Source organism: Pagrus pagrus (genome assembly GCF_965226575.1).
Source record: "Pagrus pagrus genome assembly, chromosome: 12".
NCBI lineage: Eukaryota > Metazoa > Chordata > Actinopteri > Spariformes > Sparidae > Pagrus > Pagrus pagrus.
Window position 1 is genome coordinate 14823822 of NC_140196.1, and position 17577 is coordinate 14841398.

The 17577-nt window shown below is 40.4% G+C and overlaps 2 protein-coding genes across 2 annotated transcripts; one reads left to right on the forward strand and one right to left on the reverse strand.

The window, feature by feature from the left end:
• Positions 1 to 941: 941 nt before the first annotated feature.
• Positions 942 to 2581, reverse strand: LOC311266303 (apolipoprotein D-like; the record flags this gene model as incomplete). The annotated part of the gene is made up of 4 exons (XM_084368594.1): positions 942 to 1183; positions 1334 to 1422; positions 2182 to 2303; positions 2462 to 2581. The coding sequence occupies 4 exons, from the start codon at positions 2579 to 2581 to the stop codon at positions 942 to 944; spliced, it is 573 nt and encodes a 190-aa protein (XP_084224720.1).
• Positions 2582 to 12020: 9439 nt separating this feature from the next.
• samd7 (sterile alpha motif domain containing 7) lies at positions 12021 to 16290 on the forward strand (the record flags this gene model as incomplete). Its single annotated transcript, XM_084370214.1, has 8 exons — positions 12021 to 12123; positions 12399 to 12522; positions 13033 to 13157; positions 13258 to 13339; positions 13507 to 14183; positions 14844 to 14959; positions 15047 to 15157; positions 15579 to 16290. The coding sequence occupies 8 exons, from the start codon at positions 12021 to 12023 to the stop codon at positions 15819 to 15821; spliced, it is 1581 nt and encodes a 526-aa protein (XP_084226340.1). The 3' UTR covers positions 15822 to 16290.
• Positions 16291 to 17577: the final 1287 nt, after the last annotated feature.

Consider the following 17577-nt stretch of genomic DNA (forward strand, 5'->3'; position numbering starts at 1 on the left):
CACTGGTTTAACTGAGTAAAGATCTGAGAACTTCTTCCATACTGCCAAGCACATTGTGAAAAGTGTGAGTGCATTTGCGCTTTGTCAGGTACCGAGCAAAGCTTTATAAATGTCATATAAAACTTTCAGTCTTCAGGAGGCAGAAATAACACAAGGTACAGTCTAATTTTAAAACAGCAATGAATTATTTAAAGTTGAGGAGAGCGGCAATCATATCAAGTGTTAGAAGTTACATAAGGACATTTTAAGTGTTAATGTAAAGTATTTGTCAGTAACCATCACTTCTCTTATGAAAACATCTTTAATATCATTACAATTACAACATTTACTCTAACGTCATCAGTTTAGCCTCCACTGAAGTTATAGCGTTTAATAAATGCAAAAATAAACAGTTACATCTGCTTACTTCACTACTACTACTATTAATCAAATGCTTGTATATAAATGCTAAATGGAGGGGACCTAAAGTAAAGAAGGATGTGTTTTCTTTGATGGTATGACACCGGTTTCATCTTTGATTTTGATTTTTAAATTTGAGCGTGCAGTGAGGCTAATGCATTTGACAGCCAAAAAATGAGAAATCGTCGCTAATTATACAATAACGTGCAACTTACACTGCATGGGATTTGGTTACAAGCGTAAGTAGACGGTTAAAGATACTTTAAATACTTGAAAAATGAATGAAGAGTGTAGAGAAAAGCCACTGTTGTACATTTAGCGGCATATTACATCTGCTGTTAAGCAGGCACTTCAGACGGGTCATTAAGGACAGGATCAGGGAAGCAAAAACAGCACTGTAAAAAACAATCAGTTATCAACATTGATGAATACATCACATCACCACAGAGGCCACATAAAAGTCACAAAAACCTGCAGTGTTGTTTAAATAGGTTTATTGCATTGACTTTGCATGAGGCTCAATCAGGTCTGTCTCAGTCTGTTTACTGGTGCATGGCGCTGCAGTAAACTGGATCCTGGTTGGAGGAAAGCAGCTTGTCCACTCTGACTCCGATGGAGGACAGGGTGCCCTGCAGCTCCTCCAGGGTCTCCTCAGGCATGGTGGGCTGCCTGCTCATGATCCAGGCAAACTCCACATGCAGCACGCCGAGGTCGGTGCAGCTGTAGACCAGAGAGTAGTTGTCGTAGTCGGTGGACAGCACCCAGTAAGGGGCAGGGGGAGCGTCTGCAGGTGTAAAGTAAAATGTTAGCTCTGATAATTGTCAGTTTTAAAAATGCTCTACATCTACAGTTTTGTTAAAGACAAAGCTTAACTGCAGTTTAAAGTGTTGGAAAGGGTGTTTTTGTGTGTTTGTATTAAATTAGAGCTTCTTACGCTCAAAGAAGGAGACGGACAGCTTGGCAGGCTGAGAGGGGTCCTTAGCCATGGCAGAGCCGCTGATGGAGTTAATGGTCCCATCAGCACTGAAACAAAACACAGATGGTAAAAATATACAATTAGAAAAAGTGACAACCAGCAGAAAAACCATCTGACTCAGTTCAAGCGCTTGTAAATATTTGGATTTACAGTAATTTATTGGGAGAATATTCCTATTTTGAAATGTTTTCCTTAAGCTGATAGTTTTACCACCAGATTTATCAATCAGTCGAACTTCATAGTGCAAGTGACTGAAAAAACGTATTATATTATGAGGAATCAAAGATGATACAAGCAATGTTTGTGCCATAAAACCTGTATGTTTTATAGCTGTAAGTCAAAAAAGTACATTTTAGAAGCCAAAACAACTTTATATTGACATACATTGAAAAATATAATGTAATGCATTAAAAATACAATTAAATATAGAAGGAGTTCACATGTATTTGACAATATATGCCAATATATCGTAATTTTCCTTCTAGAATATATTCCAAAATACAATATTATACTGTATATGTATGATGTGTATTTAAAAATCTATTACTTAAAACATACTTTGCATATATTTCTAGATAATATATTTTTTAGAAACATATGGTTATCACTATATGATGAACAATAGATGAAAAAAGACAATAACTGGTATATTTCCTCAATATATAGAGAATAAAAATTAACACAAAAAATACCACGCAAAACTACATATATGAAAACTATACTTGTATGTTCAGAAAACAGACACCTTCATGACCGAATGACAAAACTCTTGTCAGATTCATGATGGATGCGGGTGGAGGACTTACAGCAGCTCCCTGTTGAGGACACCGACGACTCCCGGGCTCTTCAGGCTGTAGGTGGCAGTGCTGCACTCGCCCTTCTGGAAGCTGTGTGGGAGTCTCTGGATATCATACCAGGTACCGAGGTACTGCAGAGGAAGTGTGACGGATATAAGAGCATGAAATTAAGTTACTGTCCGTGGTAATTTATGTTAAGTGGGATAATTTGTCAATCTCGATGGCCTAGTTTGAATAGAAATATTAAATACAGACTGTATTAAAGTAAATTCAAAGGTTTGGTTTTCACCTTCGCAGCATCAAAGTTCTCCTGAAGTGCAGGCTTCGGGCATCTTCCTGGCATGATGACCTGAGCGTTGGCTGCCAGGACGGACAGCAGAGCGAGGGAAATCACCTGGATGGCATTCATCTTCTCTTCATAACCTGCAGGGAGGACAAAACTTACTGTATTTTATAAAATTACATTAATAATCTTAATTCATTTAGACATTCACACAAAGAGACTCTGGTGGAGACTCACACCTGCCTCCTGCTCACCTGTATTACTGGGTAGCAGTGAAGTTCTGAGTTTTGAAGGTGTTTTTATAGATCAGTCTCGTGTCTCCTGCAGCCCCTCCTGCCTGTTTACATGTGAGGCTGTTTTGAAAAAATGACGTGAGAATTGGCACCTGTTCACATGATATTTGGTGTTTAAAGAGGCCTCTGATAGCAAAGAGATGATTGACAGGTTAGTGTAGTACACAGACCGCGGCCGCTGTTTCAATTCAAGCAAATATTTGGAGAACTAACAATTATTCATATCCTGTTAGTTGATTTAGAAAAAATGGACTATGGTAAATTGTTAAAGCATCTTTTTGGATGGTAATATTGATCAGTCCACCACTTTGGTCCAGATTAAAATATTTCAACAACCCTCCCTAAGAGTTTAATATAGTTTAATATGTAAGATTTCTGCATCAAAGCATTTATACTCAGAGGATGAAAGCAAAATAAAATCATACAACCAAATATATTTAAGGCATAAACAAAACAGACTTTTGAAATGATCTCTGTGCTGTTTTCTTCCCGAAAAGGCAAAGCATGGGATGGAAACATAAAACGAGCTTTGAGCTCTGGATAGAAGCCTGATGTTCACACTTTGTCCTGTTAACATGTATCATAATATTCTTTCATGAAGGATTTTCATGAGGCTTGCTTCTACTTGTTATAATACTTGATTTCTGTAATGAGCACAATGATTTTGCAGTCGGCATCCCAACCTAAAAACATGAGAAAGTTTCAGAGCGACAGACACGAGCCTCACCTTCTGCTCCTCCTGCCTGAGTCAGTCGGTGCCAGACAACAGGCAGAGATGCTGACTGAGATGACTCTGAGCAGGATGCATGGGAACAAATTGCATATTTGTATCTTTGTCGCTTTGTAATAACTTTCCGCTGCACTGTGCTGCTGTTGAGATGCTGTCTCGTCCTGTTTTATCAGTCATAAATTTGTTTTTCACTGCAGGAGAAACGGAGCGTGTGGCGTGAGAGCGTGTGAAAAGTGTCTCGTGTGTGAGAGCTGGCACAACCTCACAGACTCACAAGTTAATGAATGAATCCAAACATGAATGAATCCAATGATAAAGGTGATGCCAACTCCAGTGATTTATATTTAACAGCCTTAGATATCGTACCAAAGGCTCTGCTAATCATTTCTCTTTTTATTTCTAATTCTTTTGTCATTTTCTACGAAGCACATGGTAAAACATTTTGCAGCAGGAGTCCTTTTGCCTCAGATCAGCCCACTTCAGACTGAGACACAGAGACACAGAACAAGATGTTCTTCTTTTATTGATGCAGACTAGTTCAGACTACTTCAGCAGGAGAGTACCTGCCTGTACTTTACCTCAAGGATCTCACTAAAAGAGCTTCATTTCCTTGAAAAGAAGAGAAATTACACTTGAAATCAAGAATGATGCAGAATGATGACTTCTCTACATTTATTAATGATGACAAAACATATTAAATAGCACATTTTTCACTGTATTTGTTGAGCAAGTCCTCATATAAGACATTCACTGTGTCCGTTGGTGTTTCCTGAAGCTTTTCCAGTTATTTCAGGGATTCCTGATCCTGACGAATCCTACTACCTGGGATCTCGCGGTAATCAAGACCTAAACAAGCTTTCAAAGCGTAAAAGACGTAATGCTTCCATCTCTGAGGGATTACAGCTTTGGCACAGTTGTCATTCTTGTTGATGTCGAAGAACACAGGACGTGCTGGTGATCCGGAGACCAGACTGCTAGTGTAATTAGAAGATGGACGGTGTTGGCTGTTTATACTGACCCGGTGAGTTTATAGCCGGGGCTGTTTCTCGAGGTTAAACCTGCTCTGATCCCTTCGCCTCACTGTGACTCTATAATGCTGAGTGCAAGCAAGACGGACAGAAATCCCTTATAAAAAGCTTACACCCAGGAGACTCTTAAATTAGCGGTTTAGATGTCCTAATGCTCAGTTCTCTTAATTCCTAAGTCCTTTATTAGTCTCTTTTCAGGAAAAACTGTCAACCGACAAACACACAGCTGCTATAGCTCACCACGTTTGTAGGGGACGCTCATGAAAATGTTCATTTATGTTTACATAATTTTAGTATACTTTAATATTGTGTTTTGTGTTGGGCCAATTGGTTCATTGGATATTTTTCATACTATGTATGTAATTGAATTAATTTTAAAAAAAAGATTTGTATTGATTGACTGATCATTGACTGGTTCTTTGCTGAAGCAGTTGGGTCAACTTTCCTGAAAATGGTCCAGTCAGCACCTTCATTTTTCTGTGAGCAGATAAAATATATACACACCCTGGCTACTTTGTCAAAGGAACATCCAGTTTATTCACGAATAGGAATAAACTCTACAAAAAGCTCCTTTAGGCAACAAACTCACACATGACACAGACCATCCACTTTCTGGATGCACAGAACTTATAGGGGGGCATGTGCAGAAAGGCTCAGTCAAGCAAGAGCTTTGTTCCTTCAGCAGAAATCAAGTCTTGTGTGTCAATCCATGTTTGTGTCTCTGTTGCGCTTGATAATTAAAAACACAGTATGTAACTTCAACCACCAGGGGTCTCTCAGTGAAAACAATTAAAACTAATGGTGCGTTCCGTTGCACTCAGAAGTTGGAAAAAACCACCTCCGACGTGGAAAGTGCAACGAAACGACCATCCAAGACAGAATTCTGAGTCGGAAACTAAGGTAAGATCCACATGGCCTTTTTTCTTCATAGTGTTTGTTTGTGAAACGTGCAGCAAATACAATTTGTAGTTGTCATTTTCACTTTCATTCAGTTGATCAGTGTTCAAAAGAAGTCTTGTCTTTTTTTAAGTGCCCTTAACTGTTAAATCAGCTGCTGTAGTTGTTTGTGAAGTTCACATACCTGCCATTCAAACACTTGTTTGAAGCGAGCGTCCATGTTTTTCCGAGCAGATGCAGCGGAACGATTTTAGATTGGAAGTCAGAAATACCCCCATGACTGAATTTTAAACTTCTGACTTGCATTGGCACGCACCAAAAGATTGTAGTTTGCTGACGTTGTGAAGTAGTGTGGGATCATGGGAGTTGATGTCTTCATTGTCAAACAACAACCAAATCAAAAAAGTATTTTCCTAGAAATTTGGCAACCTGGCCGGAGGTTACTAGCCTGGCACGGCTAGACTAATTCGTAACTGCATACTAGTCTGTAGCCTTCATTTTCAATGTCCAGGGGGTGTTTTGTTTTCAATGGGCGCCTACCAAAATGCTTCTAGACACAATTGGATGCAATTCTCAGTTCTCAGCAGTTTTAGGCACAAAAAACACATGGTTAGGTTTAGGAATACATCATGTTTTGGATGCTTTGGTCACTACAAAAACAGCTGGAGAGCTGGGTCTGGTCCCAAAGTTTCTCTGATTACAGCTGGACAGAACACTAAAATGTGTTTCTGAAAACAGACAGAAGATTGATTCATATTTGATCAGCACTTCCTGGTTGGACAGTTCGATCTGAGTTTCATGCAAACGGTGAGTTGCACCGGACCGACCTGCAGACTGGGCGCAATCGGATAGACCTGCAACCAATGAGAGCAGCGAGACGTGTGACATGTGACTGTTCAATACTGGACCTGTGTCATTCATCGTATCAGAACCTGCCCCATATTAAATGAACGGTTGTGATTGGCCCGTCAATAAAACCAGGTAAATCTGTCTGAACGGGAGGGGTCCAGACGTATGATCTGTCTGACCGAATAAACTTGAGCTGGCAGGTTCGTAAGGCTCCACAGATCCATATTCTTCTCAATAATTGGGAAATAAAACATAACTGAATTGATTTAAAGTTAAATAATCCTAAAAGAAATTTACGGAGAAGCTGCATCGCGGGTACTTAGACTCATGGTTTGGTGTCAGCGAACTCTGGCTGAAAACTGTGCATCATAACCTTCATGAAGGAGGGATTTTTGCAGGATTAGACTACATTAGTTTTATCCAGGTACACCTGAGTGTGTGCGTATGTATCTCGTAAACAACACGGCTCGCGTTGACCTCTACGTTGACTCGACTCTCCGGGAGCTCTTGGCTGCCCCCCTTCTTATCGCGTCTGCTGTTTAACAAAATTACCGCTCAGCCCGCCAATCGTGCGCTCCTTACTGCCCACCATGCATTAAAAATAAACTTCATTCAAAAGAGTGCAGGCCCAGGCTGTAAGCGGTTGGTGAGCACAAACTGTCAGATTAAGAGGTCTGAGAGGATGATCCGTTCAACATTTAGTCGGATTTCTAGCAAATTACCACGAAGCATGTTTGGGTCAAACCCTGTGGCACCCTGGGGAGTACAATACCCCTGACACCCAAACTAGACATGTGAAGAAAAACAAAAACAAGACTGATCTGCTGGATTTTTACAGTCTACCACCAGCATCATGTAGCTCCTCTGCATGTGGCCGCAGGGCGGATAAACAGGGGTTGGCCATTTTGCAACTGGAAAAGGAAGCTAAGCATTTAGGTGTCTTAACTGTGGTCTAAAGTGCTAACAAGGGATTAGTGAGGTAAACGTTGAAAGAGGTTTAGCACTCCACGCTTAGGACCAGTGCTGCTTCAGTAATTACACTTCAGTTGCAAGGTGCGGCAAGCAGTTGGATGGGAGATCACAGTGATGTCAGGACAGGGAGGGCTTACTGCAGGAGATAAGGCCATCTAATGGAGATGAAATGAATCGGTATTTAAAAGGTCTTTTTTAGTTAAGGCAGTTAGCTGGCAGCAGATTGCGCTCAGACCAGTTGGCTGGTTAGTGGGAGGCCATTTAGTTGGAAGGGAACGAGGGACAGTGGAGAGACAGGTCCTGTGAGCTCGCCAAGGGTTTTCTTTCTTCATATTTTTGAACTTATTTGGGACAAAACCAGATCCAGGCTGTGTTTACTGCTGCAAACTTGAAGGTAAGTCAATTAAAAACTTCCTCTTTCAACATGTCTGATTTGTTAAGGTTGTAATTTGGTTCGTTAGTCACATTTACGCTGCAGTTATTCTTGTAAAAGCACAAAATCTACTGAGTTTGACATACGATGAGTCTGATACCTCAGTTTGCGGTTGCAGTCGCAACTTTAAAATTCATGCACGCTGCTGAATATTTGCAACACGATTGTATAAAAATGCAAAACTCTCAAGTGGTAACTCTCGTCATGCATATTGCAGGCAGTAAAGTGCAGAAAAGGCTGCTGATCCCTCAGTAAGTGATTAATCTAAAGGCCAATGCGATTAGATGAGCAGCCTTGAGATCTGTATAATTAACCTAATAATTAGCCCAGATTCTGTAATAACATGAAAATAATGCTAAAATACATAATGAATCGGCCTGCCGTGATTAGTTGCATCCACATTACGCTTTATATTTCTTTATACTTCTGTTGATTTGACATTATCCTGTTCGTCAGCATCCTTTTTTTGAACTAACGACACCACAGCTAAATCAATACAACCTGCAACTCTCCACTTATGACACATAAAATCTAATCTGCTCCATGTAACCGACAGAACATACATGGCTTCAGCATGTGTTTGTTGTGTTGGGGGAGGATTAGGGAGGACTAGACAATACTTCTGTCTTGTCTGATATGACCTCCTCAGGGCTCCATCTAAGTCGTCAGCAATTTTTCCCTTTAATTCATTCTTGTAATGAGATTAACCAGGCAACAGCAAATCCAAGGACTCCAATCCTCGGATTTGGCAGCTGGGGTGTGACCCCTGCTCGTTAAGGAAATATGACAAGAGTTTTCCGGGCTCACCCGTAATGACAGTTTCACTCGCAAAAAAACGCCGAAGCCGCCTAAAAAATTTCCATGTGAGGGTCTGTGGCTGCCAAAGACGTCAGGTGTGAACATGTGTTCACAGCAGTTAAGTCACAGGCGACAACTTCACTTAAGAGACTTAAAAGAAATGCTAATCAAAGAGTTAGCTATGATTGAACGCGCCTTATGAAGGATTCCTCTGAAGTTCCCTCAATCTGAGCCCCACTTCTCATGTATCACCATTAAAGGTGCACTATTGATTGATTTTTTTTTAATGACTTATAAAGTGAATAAACAAACTGTACTATTTCACTTTGTTAAGATTTGTCGGACCGTGCCAAATTTCTAGCGTCAAACAGCGTTCTTCAGACCATATTTCGTTCTGAGCACAGCCTGTTTGTTCAGTTACAGGTAGATATTCATCAAATAAACATTTCTAAATATTGTAAATATTTACCTTTCCAAGTTTGAATTTCTTTCCCAAAGCTACATAGTGCACCTTTAAGATGCATATGATTTTACATAAACAACAAATACCCGGCACTTTCCCTTGTTGTAAAGCTATTTAAGAGTCTTGGTAACACTTAATACTCACCATCATTGACAAAGGGTCGAATTTGAGTTAATTAAACTTTAGATAATAGTTATTTCACTATTTATAAATAAATAAAGTCTTTATAAACCATTTATTAAGCAGCTGTTTATGTAAAGTTGCAACTGTTTAAAAGACTTTTTTAAAAAGTCAATAAATACTGTGTAGTTCATCTATTAACATTATTTAGATGGCCATTATAAAGTTGCATCTGATGTTAATAAACATTTACACCTACTTAATAAATGTTTTATAAAGCATTTCATTGTTTGTTAACAGCGAAATAACTATTAAACTGGCAATATTTTCTTGTTTTCTTTCATTATGAAGTAAATGTTGATCGCACAATGTAATGAAACCATCTGCATTCACACTGGTTCCCTATAAAACTCGATATCACTACTTCATTTGTCAGCCACCGGGCACGTGGTCACCCGGGACGAGGAGGGTTAGCTGACGATCCATTTCTATTATAGACTACATGACTGAATAAACTCGTATTTTGTCCTGTGATGTTGTTGTTTGCGACTCTAAAGGAAAACTGAAACGATCCAGTTGTCGTCGCAACAGCAGCGTCAACAATAATGCCGACTGGAAACGCTAGGGGGGGAAGTTGTCTAAAGTTTGATTACCTATAAATGTGCCATGTATTAATGATGGTTATTATAAGGTGTCACTAACACTTTTAAAATATTCTGTCCTCTGAACGATAAAACAGATTTTTGAGCAGCTTCTCAAGTTACAAACAAAGATGGAAGCTGGAAAGTGAATTGTTTTTAGCTTATCTCTTATATTAGCTCACCCAGCCAAGTCCCAAACAATGTAACACATTAAATAAACTCATTAGTATCTATTGATGTTTGCTTCCAACATGTCAGTGTCAATATTTGGCTTCAAACACAGTCAGAACTTTAGAAACTGTTAAAAAATCCTTGTTATCATACAGCAGGCTGAATATATTTTCCTCCATGTAGTTCGAGGAGTCTTTGAGGATTCTGGAAATCTCTTCCAATGTGTTTTTTAAAGATCAAAGCATTTTCATTTCTGATGAAACGAGATGCTGTGTGATTGAATGTAATGCTGATACATGGGAGGCACAATCTGGTGCTAACAGCCTGTCACAGATTGTGATATTTTCAGGGATCAAACATATTGCTTTGTTTACATTTTGCCAAGATTTAATCACCAAGTGTGTAAACTGCTCATCCACTCAAACTGCACTAATCATCCTGAAAAACGAACACACGAAAGTGTGAATCGTTAATTCCTACATGAGAGAATGTGAAGGCGACCATATATCACACAAGGCCCAGAGGCTTAGTGCTTAGTGCCCACTTGGGACTTACGGTGACATAAATGTTGAAATACATTTCTTCTCAGTTGCTGATGCTAGCTGCTGTGACATTGGCAGAGAAGTAGGTGGAGGCAGGGTGCATGTGTTCGCACCACATAGCTCCACATAAACCGATTGCGTCCCCAGATTTATCCCCAAGGTGTTTTTAGGACATCCTGGGAGCTAATGGAGGCTAATAGGCTTAGCACTTAGGGTGTATTGTCCGGGATGCTTACAGGCAAGGTTTGCTGAGGGTAAAACTCTAAACGTGCGGATTACCTCCAACACATCCCTTTAAAGTGCTGTATAGCCAGGACTTAGCTAATAGGATCCTGGGGGGGAGCAGGGGCCTGGGAAGGTGGGGATGGGGGTTGGACGGGCCAGCAGGGCGGTCTGCAGGCAGGTCAGCAGATGCAGCTAGCAGACTGTTGCAGGGCTAATAGGCGGATTACAGCCCTCAGATTAGATGGGCTTCAGAGGGAACTTGAGTGACTGTGGATAATGCACAAGGCCTCGGGGCAAATCTTATGGCAGAATTTGTCTGGGGGAGGGGACGGAAGAAGAAATGTGCACGAGTACATGTGCACAGTTCGCACATGTTCAAGAAAACTGACAAAAACGTCCATAAAATACAATTATGATCTATATAAAAGACTCATACGAGCACTGGAACTGCAATATGAAGAGGTGGATGGTGAAACTTGAGTAGTGAAGCTTCAGATTCATGTAATCAGGAGCATATTGGTCCTGGATTAGCAGAACTGGATTATTGCGCCGTCGTTTACAGTATCATATTTTGTAATGGGATTTCTGGCGTGTAGAAGGCTAATTGCGAGGTGTCTAAGTCGATTGCGGTTGTGTACACAAGCTGCTGCCTCAGCCAAGAACAATGTGGCCATTTGGTGTGTGTATGTGTGTGTGTCTCTACATTTGTTACTATACATACGAGGACCAAATATGCCTGCAAGGACAGAGGGATGAGGAAAAATCCTCCAAATCAAGGACAATTTCTGCTGTTCTTCATGTTTTAATGGGTTAGGATTTGGATTTAGGTGTTAAATTAAGTTAAGGATTAGGTTTAGGTTACGGTGAGGGTAAAGGGTTAAGGTTGGTTTAAGATGCTTAATACTAAGGTGGAGGTAAGAGTTAGGATCAAAGGTCAGAGAATGAATGAAGTGTCTGTGCATGTGTGTGCACAGATCCCATATTAAGAGCTTATGTCTGTTCAATATGTTCTGATCTCAGTAAGGATATTTCATTGTCATAGCTCTGGTTTTAAAAAAACAAAAAAAAAAACAATCCTTTCTGCTATTAAACTTAATTTTTGATTGGTAGAATAATATATTGGTATGTATGTTGGTATTTTTGGTACATTTACATAATCTTCTTTTGGGAAAATGACATGAAAGCACAAAGTTCAGTAACTATCAACAGCTCTGTAATGTGTAGAGTTTTGCTGCCCTCTAGTGGTGGAAATCAGACATTAGAAAACAACCACATCCACCCATCATCACGTTTATACTTCATAGCAACAAAATGTCATTCAGTATAATAGCAGCATCGTTTTGATTTTACTCTCTTTTTCAACTTCTGCAGGATTCAGGTTGAGGTCAAAGGTTGTGTGTGACATGACCCCACGGGAGCAGCTGAGGAAGATGACAGCGCTGGGAGAGCAGGGGGCTTTGGATGAGAAGCACTGGTACCGTCTGGTCAACGGCATGTCAGCTGGCGGTAAGAAACAAAAACACAGAGGAGACGATGCAGCATAAGGACAGAAAAATAAATCAGGAGTCCGAGACTAATTGAACAATGTAAATCCTTACAATACGAATCCTTTAAATTGTCTGAATTTGAGCTTCTAACAAGTCAAACCAACTTCCTGACCTTGTGTTCCTCGTATCGATTCTTCCTGCTTCAGTCTCTCAGCTTTCACAGTCAGTGCATGTCTCAGGTGTTGTTAGCTTCGGCTCCTCTGTGACCTGTTGGGCTCTTGTCTTCTCCTGCAGAGCTGAGGCAGAGGCAAGAGATGATAATGAGGAACCAGATGGCCATGGCTCCACAGATCCTCGCCCAGGGGCAGCAGAGGTTGCAGGGGGTCCCGGCTCAGTTCGAACCTCGCTTCATGGAAAGGTCTGTACCTGAATTCACTCTTAAACCTGAAACAGTAGCTCTCTGGTAAAGAAAACCCCCGAGAATTGTCAGGTGCAGGTGAAGAAGACGTGTTCGAGGGCCAAATCTGATGCACTTTTCTGCACGATGTAAAGTTTAAAGGACATTTAGTTTGGTTAGGTTTAGGAAAACATGTTATGTAACTTCAACTGAATGGTCATGGCGTAACTTTACTTTTTTAGTAAGTTATAATAACTTCCATTCCGCTTCCTCCCTCTACAAACGTGCCGTTCTTTATACTGCTTTACCCAACTTCCTCCTTTCCTGCCGGAATAATTACTGCAGCCACTAGAGGTCGCCATATGATTCTGACTAACTTATAAAACTGCTTTTAAAACAACTTATATTCAGGCGACTGTGCTGCTTTGTGATGAGGACATAATGAAATAATCACTGACAAAACAGCAGTTATTAAAGCAGCCTCTTCACATCATGTTTAGATGACTGATTTTTCATGCACTCTGTCATCAGGGATCTGGTTCCCCCCTCCGAGATGGTACCATCCGATGCCAGACAGATGCACATGGGACCTCACCTGGGTCCACCTCTACCTCCGCATGCCAATGTCCTGCCTGGGAGAGCTTTCCCTGGAGCAGGTGAGCATGCACATTCATGCCTAAAAGAGTTCCCAGCCTGTCTGAAGGAATGTGAATGAGCATTAACAGCCTGTGTCTCTTTTTTTTCTTTGTCTCTCAGCCGGCTATGGCTTCTTGCCCTCAGAGCCCATCGAAACAGTTGCCCGGCGACAGGAGCTCATTCACAAGCAAAATATAGCCAGGTAGTGTGCAGACGCTCCACCTACGCAGCCATCTGCAACACACTTTGACGAAAAACAGAGACAATTCATGCATTATCAGGCTTTATTCAGTCCCTTCTGCTTCAACAAAGGCACTGTTGCATAAATACGTCTAATATTTCTCTCTAATATTCGTCTGTCCTGTTCAGAATGGAGATGAATGCCATCCTGCATCAGAAGGAGCTGGAGAACGCCCACCATAAGGGACTCATGGGAATGGATAACCCCATGTCGTACCCTTCCAACCACATGGCATTCAGAGGTCGTCAGCGCATGCCAGACGGCCACGACGTCTTCGTCCACCGTCCCACCCTGGATGAGCTCCACTCCAACAGCATCCTCATGTCAGCCAGCCCTTACCCACCGATCAGCACGCTGCACAGAGAGAGGGGACGCAGGGCCGGGAGGAGGCCTACGGCTCACAAGAGTGCAGAGAGCCACGTGGCCAACCTAAAGGGCCAGACTGAGGATAAAAGTGTAGAGCAGAGCCCAGGAGCTACGTCAGGGGAGGAGAAGGAGGTGGAGGCGAAGGGGGACCTGGGGGAGGAGTGTGCCACCGGCAAGACGCACCATCAAGCAAAAATAGACTCTGAGCTCGCCACAGGAAGCAGGAAGAACTACAAAGAGGGGGAGCCGGGCCTCCGTAAAACCTGCGTGAACAGTCAAGATGGCTGCTCAGACGGGGCCAACAGCGGCACAAATGATAAAGACATATCGAGCCAATGTTCGGCTTTCCAGGAGAAATTCATATATCCCTCTACAGGTGGAGCGCTCACAGGCATGCCTTACATGTTCCCCGTCCCTGGAAATGGTTTCCTTCCACCTGGTGGGTTTAGAAAACAAAAGATAGATTACAATTGACCATATTTACATGGCAGCCATTTTACTTTGACATCACCCTCATTGTGGGAAGATTACATTTCTCTTTGGTTTAGTTAGCTATACAAGAATTAATAGGTTTATTAGCATGCTAACATTAGCTTTGTCAGTTGGTTCAGGTAGCTTCATAACAGTTCATGATTGTATTAGCATGCTAACAGTAGCTTTGTCAGTTGGTTTAGTTAGCTGCTCAACAGTCCACCTGACAGTTATTGGGTGTATAAGCATACTAACCTTAGCTATGTCCATTAGCTAACAACAATTAATAGGCGTATTAGCGTGCTAACATTAGCTTCGGTAGTTGGTTCGCTTTAAAAAAAAAAATCTCAGCATGGGAGGCTTTGATTTCCATTTCGTAAGTCGACAAAAATCTGACAAATCATTACTATTTCACCTCCTCCTGATTATTCAGCATCCAAAAAGACAATGGATAGAGAAAATCTAAAGAGACATCAGCCATATTTCATATTTCCCACTGTCAGAAGAAAATGGCCGCCATGTGAATACAGTTTTTTTAATTTTGTTTTGTTTGTTTGTTTTTTTAAGCAAAATAATTCCATGTGTATGTCAAAGCACTGACAAATGGTGTATGTCACTATGTTTCCAGGTCCACCCAATCTCTTTCTAAATGGTGACGAGGTGTCTGAAGACATAAGGAAGTGGACAGTAAATGATGTTTACAACTTTATCAACAGTATACCCACATGTTCAGAATACGCTCAGGTTGGTTCCTGCTCTCTTCTTTGTTTTCGTCATTTTCCTTCTGTTGTGTCTCTGTTGTGTCTAAACTTGTGTGATTTCGCTCTGTAGACATTCAAGGACCACATGATTGATGGGGAGACGCTGCCCCTCCTGTCAGAGGAGCATCTACTGGACACACTGGGGCTCAAGCTGGGACCAGCTCTGAAGATCCGCTCACAGGTAGGAAATCTAACTGAGCCCTGAAAATCCACAATTGAGTCGTAAAAGAAAGAAATGTCGAGCTTGACTCTGTGAAGATGGGATGTGTGCTAGTTTTACTTTACTTTTAAATCTCATGGATTCCTGTGCAACCCTACGCAATACCTCTTTGATAAATGCAACTTTTGTAAAGCTTCTCATGGGCTTTGTTCATCTTTGATCAGACTAGTCTATCATCTATTATATTTTAAGCCATATCAAGTCAGTTTTATTTCTAGGGTTCAGAAACTACAAATCATCTGCCCTTAGATCCTTTGATTTAGGTAAAGAAAAACTGCACACACAAAAAAAAACAAACATTGCATTGTGTTCATCATTCCAGATGCAATTAAATCAGCACTCTTTAGTCTAATAAAGCTCAACTCTCTTTATTCCTCCACAGGTGTCCAGGCGCTTGGGCAACATGTTGTACATGATGAACCTGCCACTCGCCACCACGGCCACCACCCTGCAGGCCACTCCAGAGAAGCCCGGCGACCGCTCACCAGAGATCGGCTCCCCTGTTAACTGCAACAGCGAGGAGATGATGGTGAGTCCACGAGACCCTGATGTCCTCAAATCCACAGAGCACCTCCACGAGACGGAAAACAACTCCCCTCCGTCTGCCAGCAGTGAGACAGCTTGATCGTCTCTGATCATGTGGACAGATGCAGCCAGGCTCAGTCTGCACCTACAGTACAGCGTTACACTACCTGGACTCCGGCTACCACACTGGTGGATTTGTTTACATTTACTGGATTGAAGACGCTTTTTTACTTTTTGCTACCTGGGAATTTAAAGCACAGGTTCACACTAGGCCCAGATGTCGGCTAAATGTTTGTATTTTACATGTATATTTACAAACTGTTTATTTTTAAAAACTGCAGGGTGACTGATGTGATTTTGAGTTATGAGACAATAAGAAGGTCAATTTAAATTTTTCTTTTCTTTCTATTTTATTACAGGCCTTAGTCTCTAAACATCTGATTGTAGCTTTAAACTTACTTATTTTTTTAAGCTGCTAAGTGTAATTTCTACAGTGGGTCGGCATACAGACCATAGAAGTTATTTGGGAATGGTTTTGTAATGGAATAATGAAATATTTGTGTGTTTTGGATTTGGATGTTTGATATGTTTTTGCATTTGTTGGACTGTAAATAAAGTGTTTTTCTACATAGGAACTTGCAGTGCTGTCTTCATGCAACAGTAAAGAATAAATAACTGAAGATCAACAATGACATTTTTTTATTTATTTTTTTAAAAAGCCCTAAAAACTGGCAAAACATATGACCTGCCTCTGTAGCTGCCTTTTAAGGTGTTTAGAGTGAAAAAATCAGTTTGCTGAATAAATGTATTACAAGTAAAAGTCATAGATTAAAAAATGTTCTTGAATAAAAGTACAGAGTATTGTTATATATATTACTGAATTATGATTATTGATGCATTCATGTGTACATCACTTTAATGCTGCAAATAGTAAAGGTGGGTCTTATTTTTCAGCCAATATACTGCCAGGTAGCTTGTGTAGTTCATGGATCAAAAAAGTGTCATCTTTATACATAATAATACATAAGAATTTTTTTGATTGTACATATGATGTATCATTTAATCTGATGGAGTAAAATGTACAATATTTACCTCTGAAATTTAGTTGAATATTAGCAGTGATGGAATGTAACATGTAATTACATGTACTACAAGTACAATTTTGACGGATTTGAACTTAACGTGAGTATTTCCATTTTCTGCTACCTTTTACTTCCCCTCCACTACATTATTGAGGCAGATATTGTACATTTTACTCCAGTACATTTAATTGATTACTTTAGCTTCTAGTTACTTTGCCGAGTATATGGTGCATCAGAGCCAAAGTAGGGCTTTTTTAAATTAAATTATTTATCAGCAATCAGATAAAAACAAACACCAAAAAAACCCAACAACACTAAAACACTGTTTCTGATAATCAGAAAAATGCTAAATATCAGATCTGATAATCGGTCGACCCATAGTATACATTTAGTATAGTATACAGTTCATAGAAACAGCATAAATAGCTAAATAAGTATCATTTGTACTTCTGATGCTTAAGTAGCCTATATTTATTACCAGAAAATTACTCACTTTTACTCAAGTACTATTCATGTGGATGCCTTTTACTTTTACCAAAGTAATACATTAACAAAATACCTTTAGTTTTACTCAAATATGAATTTTGGGTACTTTTTACAACACTGAGTATTAATATGTCAGGTTGGCCTAGCAGAATATATAAATACTCAAGTAAAGTACAATCATACTTACCACAAGATTAGATTTAGCAGTATTATGATACACGGTATATGAATAAAGAGTGATTATTCTGATAAATAAAACCCTGAGTCGAGATTGTTTGGTTAGTTTTT